At 41.8% G+C, this 8,233-nt stretch overlaps 1 protein-coding gene across 8 annotated transcripts in view; it reads right to left on the reverse strand.

Moving 5' to 3' along the window:
* The window catches only part of LOC113632088 (zinc finger protein 2), a 61,337-nt gene that overhangs the window by 13,176 nt on the left and 39,928 nt on the right, over positions 1 to 8,233 (reverse strand). For all 8 annotated transcript variants that reach the window (XM_027128991.1, XM_027128997.1, XM_027128996.1 and 5 more), the window contains 2 exons: positions 5,775 to 5,888; positions 3,380 to 5,248 (listed from right to left, as the gene is read on the reverse strand). In XM_027128991.1, coding sequence (XP_026984792.1) covers positions 4,242 to 5,248; positions 5,775 to 5,888 — 1,121 coding nt within the window. In that variant the 3' untranslated portion in view covers positions 3,380 to 4,241. Of the gene's footprint in view, positions 5,249 to 5,774; positions 5,889 to 8,233 lie in introns of those variants that run through there.

Below are 8,233 nucleotides of genomic sequence, written 5' to 3' on the forward strand. Positions count from 1 at the left end.
CCCCTGCATCGGCAGGCAGACTCTCAACCACTGCGCCACCAGCGAAGCCCCCTCACTGTTTTATATTTACAGTTTTGGAGTGTCCATTGCCAGCACCCATTCATGCTTTGCCATTCTAATAGAGCTTCCTCCTCCCTCCAGAATCATAATAAATGGATTCTAATATCCTGCTCAGAAAGAGATAAAATACATGATCACATGAAGTATCTTTTAACTTTCCCTAACTAGCAACCTTGGATACTTCCTCCTCCATATCCTCATTGGGTTGTTAGAGGTTCATCAAGTAACATCTTTTCCCCACTTGAGTTCTGATCGAACTCAGAACAAAGGAGGCAGGCACATAGAAATCAGAACAGCTGTTTTGAGAGCTGTTGAAAAATGTGTCTGAGGGACAGTGACAACAGGTTTCCCCAGCCTGGACCCCACCCAGATATTTGTCCTACTGGAAGCGGAAGACTGCTTTCTGCAGGTACACAGTGCTTGCCACGTGGCCAGGAGCAGGCATCCCTCTAACGTCTCCAATGATCAAAGTAATCCCTTACCTTTTACCTCTAACAGCCCCTGATGATTTTGCAAAACTGTGCTATACAATACAATAGCAGTTGCCCAGAGTGGCCACTGAGCACCTGAAACGGGGCTAGTCCGAATTTGAGATGTGCTGTAAGAATAAAGTCCTTGAAGACGTAGTTTTAAAAAAATGTAGTATCTATCTCAATGCTTTTTATATTGACTCTATTTTGAAGTTTTAAAAATATTTGAATGAAATTCAAATATTGATTGAAATGAAATATTAAAATTAGCTTTTGCTGTTTCATTTTAATATTTAAAATATGGCATTATATTCCTGTTGGGCAGCACTGATCTAAAATGCCTGGACTCGGGTATAGGGCTTAGAGTCTCTTCAAGTTGATTTCATATTTAATGGTCCTGGAGGGGAAAGGTACTGCAGTTTTCCAGGGTCAGATTTGGGTTCTTGTCTCTCACATTGGTGCCATATGATCTTCACACTTCTACTATCAATATAAGCTGATACATACATTTCCCCTGTACATTCAGGCTCTTGTTAATGCATAGTCAAGGAAGACTCTCACCAGGATCCCCATCACCTCAACATGGGTACTTCAACTACTTTCTGCCTTTTTACCGCAGAAGTCCCACCTCGATAAGACAGACCACTTAGGAACTTGACATCCACAGCTAGCTTTCTCTTGGAATCATGATTCTGGCTTTATCAGTATGTTATCTAGGGACTTCCCCGGTGGTCCAGTGGCTAAGATTTTGCGCTCCCAATGCAGGGGGCCCGGGTTCAATCTCTGGTCGGGAAACTAGATCCCACACGCATGCCGCAACTGAGAGTTCGCATGTCGCAACAAAGATCCCATGTGCCGCAACGAAGACCCGGTGCAGCCAAAATTAAAAAAAAAAAAAAGTTATCTACTGACCGGCACCCAGTAGCCTTGCTCCCCAGCTCCTCTTCACATCTGTCTTATTTATGTGAGACTTGGGGGTTAATTTATTCTTAGAAGCACAGGCCTGGGGGTGAGATAAATTTCTGGGATTAGTAGTCCCACCAATTCTCTGTCCCAGGCTTCAGTGCACCGGTTTTCTCTATTTACCATATTGTCTTCATCTCAAAGTTCCCTAGCATTGCTTATCCTTTTCTTTAAAGTGTTGATTCATGGTGTGCTTCTATTAATTTGTGTGGTAAGTGTTCAATTCTCTTAAACTTAAATAGGGCTTATTTAAGCATCAGAGAGATTATTTCATTTTTTTGAAACCCCTTTTAAAGTATTTTGCCTTGTATCTTAAAGAATGTTGGCATAGGGACTTCCCTGGTGGTCCAGTGGGTAAGACTCTGTGCTCCCAATGCAGGGGCCCAGGTTCGATCCTTGGTCAGGGAACGAGATCCCGAGTGCTGCAGCCAAAAATAAAAAAAAAATAATAAAATAAAAAAAAGAATGCTGGCATACTTCCAGTTTGTCCAATTTCTGATTCGAAGATTTCACCCTACTAATGGCCATTCAGTGAAGCTAAAACCTCAAAATTTAAGACCTCCACTACTCCATACCTTATTGAGAGGTCAAATAGCCCTTTCCTCAGAATTTTTAGGAGATGGAACAGTACTCCACCTTTTAAAAATGCTCTGCAGATCACCAAATTTTAGAAAGGAACAAAGGGAGAACTGCTGACTTTATGTCCCCACTCTGTTTTGATTACCACTTTACTCAAAAGTCCATTCTAGTCTCATCTTGCTGACAATGGCAGAGTATCTTAGGGGAATACCTGACATTCAATTTACTTTTAACAAGGCAATAAATTAAAGATTCAGAACTCTCAGAGACAGTCATCAGCCAAAAATCTGTCAGTAGTTTCTTTTATTTTGTACTTGACATTATTAAATAATGATATTATCCACTTCAGTAGATTCTGCACTGTTTTTCCTCAAGTTACTTTGAGAGTCCACATGTGAAAAGTCTTCCTGCCGCTTATCTGCTTTAAGAAAGGTGGATCAATAGGGTTGTGTGTAGGCTAGGGAAGGGTCTGTTTGGAATTCCAGCTTCTTGAATCAGACTTTTACTCCCAGGGAGAAATGCATGTTGGTCCACTGGGATTCATGCATGGCGAGGTAAGTTCCAGACAGCCTTTCAGAATCAAGTCCTCTTCTGGGCTTCACCTTAAGCAAATAGAAAGGGAATGCAAAGCCTAGAGTCAAAGCTGCCTGGTGCCTGACTGTCAATAAAATAAAAATATAGGACTGGGTCCAGGGACTAGCAGGGTTTTGGGAGTCGAGATTTCAAATTTAGCAATGTGGGGTCACCTCATGGCAGACCTTAAATATTCAGAGACGTTTTCATTAAACAGGGAGCTATTTTAGGTCTTGAGTAAGGCAATGATGGGCAGGAAGGGATCATTTGGAAAGACCAGCCTAACAGTAATATGAAAAATGTAACTTGTGACAGAGGCTGTTTATATTAACCAAATGCTGAGGTGCCTGTTGACTTTCCTAGTATCTTGGTGCTGGGTTCTGGTTTATGAGATATAAACAGAAGTGATGGCCCTGAAAAATATCCCAGCATACCCCCCAGCTTTCTCTTCCATGATGACCTTGGAGGCAACATGTTCTAAATGATGAGGATGAAGGAAGACAGACTCATATCTGAGTTTATGTGAGAAATGAATCTTTATTTTGGGTTCACTTATTGCCCCATAGCTTAACATCTCCCTCCTCAATAATGAAGAGGAAAGAATTCGAATCAAGGAGTGTCTACTGCAGTAATGGGAGCCTGAGATGATAAAGGTACAGGCTAGACTGTGAAATTCAGAGAAAGGATGTGAATCTAAGAGGTGTTTTAAATAGAACTTGGTAAGTCAAAGAGTCATTAATTCAGATAACTATTTATTGAGCACCTATTATTTGCAAGGCACTGTGTGAGATACAAAGACATGTAAGTCACAACTCCGAGTGCTTACAACCTGGTTGAGGAAATAATACATGTACATAAATTATAAAACAAACCTTATAGCATTATGGTAAAGAGAACAGACTTTGAAGGGAGACCTGTATTCAAGACCTGGCTTCACCTTTTACTAGCTGTCATATTGGGCAAGTTATTTAACTCCTCTAAACTTCAGTTTGCTCATCTGTAATATGTGGGTAGTAAAAGTACCTACTTCAGAGGGTTAGTGAGAGGAGCAAATAATCTACTCCTTGCAAAACTCTCAGCTGAGTGCTTGCCCCATAATAAGCGCTCAATAAGTGCTAGCTACTAGTAGTAGTATTAAGAGATCTAGAAGCTGGGACACAACAGAACAAGGTCAGTGCCCAAAAAGTCTCCGAGAGAGGGACTAACGGCTATAAAGAACTGTTCTGGAAACAACCGTATTGCTCTGACATTAGTGTGCCTTCCCCTCCTGCTGTGGCCTCCAGTTATTTAAAGTGTAGTGATACCTGGGGCCTAGGACGAGAGGTGTGTCTGAGGACGGCCTCCTAACGTTTGTCCCTATCGTCTGACAAACCTCTGCAAAATGCTGACTCTAAAGAGTCACATCCTAATTTCTGGCATCCCACATCAGCTCTATAACACAGTGGGTAGAGAATGTTCCTTCAAACACTGTGGTAACAGAGGCAGGTAAGGAGAGTAGTAGCCAGAATAGGTGCAATGACCGGGAGATGGATTTAAGTTGGGGAAGACCTATCTTGAGTTTGCATGGAGGTCCTTTAACTAAAGCTTTTGCTCAACTCAGTCTATTCCCTGTTTGGCATAACGCCTTTGATGTTGAATAACTGATGATTTGGAACTGAAAACCTTCCCACACACGCTGCATTCAAAGGGCTTCTCTCCTGTATGAACCCTCTGGTGTCGCGTAAGCCGGCACCTCTGGCTAAAGGCTTTTCCACATTCGTTGCATTCATATGGCTTGTCTCCGGTGTGAATCTTCTGATGTTGAGTAAGGGAGGAGCGGTCAAAGAAAGCTTTCCCGCACTCGCTGCACTGATAGCGAGGCTCTCCAGCGTGGGCTTTCTGATGTCTATTCAGTGATGAGACACCGTAGAAGGCTTTCCCACACTCGTTACATTCATACGGCTTCCTGCCCGTATGGATTAGCTGATGTCGAGTAAGAATACTTTTCTGGCTAAAGGCTTTCCCACACTGATTACATTCATAAGGACTTTCTCCAGTATGAATTCTCTGGTGTCGAGTAAGGGACGAGCGGTCAAAGAAGGCTTTTCCACACTCATTGCATTTAAAGGGCTTCTCTCCAGTATGAATTCGCTGATGTACAGTTAGGGATGAACGGTCGAAAAAGGCTTTCCCACAGGCATTGCACTCGTAGGGGCTCTCCCCAGTGTGCGACATCAGATGTCTACTGAGACTGCTCCTGTGACTGAAGGCTTTCCCGCACTCAGGACAGTCATAGGGCTTCTCTCCAGTGTGAGTCCTCTGATGGCGAATAAGGGAGGAGTGGTCAAAAAAGGTCTTCCCACAGTCACTGCATTCCTGGTCTCTCTCTTTAGTGAGAATTTTCTTGGGAGGGGTTGCCCCATGCTGCAACCTTTCCTCCTGAGAAAGGGATTTCTTGCAGGCCTCCACTGCAGGGCTTTCCTTCTCTGTTCCCAACCCACCATCCACTGCATGAACTTCAAATTTAGGAGATGAAGGACCTTTCATTCCAAGCTTTTCCCTCAATGTTCTTTCTGATTTTTCTTCTTCTGAAGCACCTTGGATCTCAGGCTTAGTCTCCCAGTCTGGAATGGACAGAAAACACAGATGCATGTTTCTTTCTTGGGCTAGGAAATGTTACAGCAGAGAGGAGAGATGCTATGATAAATCTGAAAAGTCATGTACAGTCACCGCATTGCTTGCTCCCAGAAAGTGTTACACTCTAGGGAGAAACCAAGACTTGGGACTGAAACGGGGAATAGAACTGATAGTGGAAATCTCAGAAAAGAGGAGAATTTCCATTGGGAGCATGGCTAGGTTAATTAGGAGAGCTGGCTAAGTGGAGGGGATGGTGAGGAATAGGAATATCAAAGTGTGAATGGGTAATGTGACAGGTCTGAGAAAGTAAACATTTGGTGAATAATAGTGCACAGAACGTTAAGGTGTAGAGAAAAAGAAAAAAAAGCACTGGTGGGGGACAGAGAATAAATAATAAAGGACAAGATTTGAATTTGAGAAAAAGGTGATACCCAATACTCCCTCCCACATACACCTAAATAACAACCACAAAGCAAAACAAAACTCTGCCCCGCCCAGTTCATACTCAATTACCTTGAGAGACATTCTCTGCACATTCTTTCCCCTCAGATCCATGAAGCTCCACTATCCAAGGCTCATCCCCTCTCTTCAACTGAAAAATCACATCAGGTCCAGGAACTGGAAGTCCTGCTCATGGAGAAAGAAACAAGCCAGGTGGTCATGTGTGATTAAATACACAATGATTCCAAAGCTAATCCCAACCTCTATGTCTTTCAGAGAGCAAATGCAAAAGGCAGAAAGTGCACACCAGGAATACAGAGTATGAAGTCATATAAGGAATTCAGGAAACTCTGAATGGAGGTCAAGACTGAGGTTCCAAAAAGGAACAAATAGCATTTAGTCAGAGAGTTGATAGACTCCATTTGAATTAATGTGTTTATTCTTCCCCACGAAGTGAATGGGATGATCCTAGCTTTAGCACTGGTAGGATGGGGGGAAAAGTCCTTAACTCAGAGAAAATGAGAATGAAGAAAGGTCACAGTGAATAAGAATGTGTAATGTGGGGGCTTCTCTGGTGGCGCAGTGGTTAAGAATCTGCCTGCCAATGCAGAAGACACAGGTTCGAGCCTTGGTCTGGGAAGATCCCACATGCCGCGGAGCAACTAAGCCCATGCGCCACAACTACTGAGCCTGTGCTCTAGAGCCTTCGAGCCACAGCTGCTGAAGCCCGCACACCTAGAGCCCATGCTCCGCAACACAGAGAAGCCACCACAACGAGAAGCCCGCGCACCACGACAAAGAGTAGCCCCCGCTCGCTGCAACTAGAGAAAGCCCATGTGCAGCAATGAAGACCCCACGCAGCCAAAAATAAATACATTTATTTTTTTAAAAAAGAATATGTAATGTGTATTATATAGGTGCCCATTTTTTTTATTTACCCTTTACTATTGTGATTTTATTTAAACAAGTGGATCATGTTCATTGTAGGAAATCTAGAGGCATGTACAAGTAATAAGAAAAATCACCTTTCGTACTTTGTATTCATTTCTTTCTTTCTATTCACTTTGATACTGAAAGATACCTATAGATACATTTTGTTAAAAACTGGATAATGACAATTATATCTCAATTTTTGAAAATAATAAAAAAAACTACTGGAGAGAGATTTTGGAAAATAACTAAGACTACTCCAACTAAAATCATTCCTATTTGATTTATTTTGACATCCACAAGTAGATAATTTCTAAATCCATAACGATTCACTATATATAATATATGTCACTCCAGGCACTTTTACATCGAAAACATCATTTTGGGCAGAAGACTCTCAATTAAAAAAACAAACAAACAAGGAAAAACCCCAAATAACTGGATAATGAAATAATGTTAAATTTTAAACTTGATTTTTTCACATAATAAAAAATTTAAAATATTACTTTAATTAGCACAGCTCTACCTCACCATTTTAATGGCTACATGGTATTACATTGTATGGAATAACATCATTTATTTAATTAATCTCTTGCTGACAGACATTCCAGACTGTTTTCAATGTTTTGCTAAAACAAACAATGGTATGATGAATATCTGTGTACACCACAGGCTGCTAATCTTATTATTTCCTTAGGACAAATTTCTAGAAGTGAATCTGTCCATCTTTGGTTACATTTAAAAAACAGATCCCCTCCTAGAAATAGTCTTGAGGTCTAAACTTCCCCTGCATTGGGACCCCTGACTTGGGCAAGAGACGTACTTTCTTCTTGGGCCCAAGGATCATCGATCTGGTTGTATGCTGACTCTCTGCTGAGAACGGCCACATCCATCACCTGCTCATGGCTTCCTGTCTCTGTCCTTAGATTTCTATTTTTCCTACCAAAGTGACAAAGGCTCAGCAGTCTCCCTTAATGCTCCCTAAACATTCTCTTCTGTTTCCAGATTTGTCCTGTTTAAGCTACTCCAGGGTGTTGTGCTTGCTTTTTTGACCTGCCTTGAATGAAATCTGCGATGTGACTCCTTTTACTGCCTCCTGCTGCTGATTTTAAGTCTATTCTAAATCTGTACACACTCAGCCTCTTATTCTGGAAGCTCCTGAGAGGTTCTCCTTACAGGAGCCCAACTTTACTCTCACGAATACCTCACATCAGCAGTAGCTCTTAATTTTCCTTTTGTCACACAAGTCCCTATCATTGCAAAGTGCCTTCTGCAGGCATCTCTCTAAGATGTCCTTAAGACAAATATTCAAAATCAAACACATTTCTAGTGACCTACTCTGAGCTACAACCTTCTAATCTCACCCCTACATGCCCTCTTTTTTTTTTTGGCATGCGCGTGTGGCATGCAAGATCTTAGTTCCTGACCAGGGATCAAACCCACGCCCCCTGCAGTGGAAGCACAGAGTCTTAACCACTGGACTGCTAGGGAAGTCCCCCTCTTTTTTTTTTTAATTGAAGAATAGCTGATTTACAATGTTGTGTTAATTTCTGCTGTACAGCAAAGTGACTCAGCTATATATATATATATATATATATATA

The sequence above is a fragment of the Aethalodelphis obliquidens genome, unplaced genomic scaffold (assembly GCF_003676395.1).
Source record: "Aethalodelphis obliquidens isolate GAN/ISIS:26980383/991018 unplaced genomic scaffold, ASM367639v1 scaffold35, whole genome shotgun sequence".
Taxonomy (NCBI): Eukaryota; Metazoa; Chordata; class Mammalia; order Artiodactyla; family Delphinidae; genus Aethalodelphis; species Aethalodelphis obliquidens.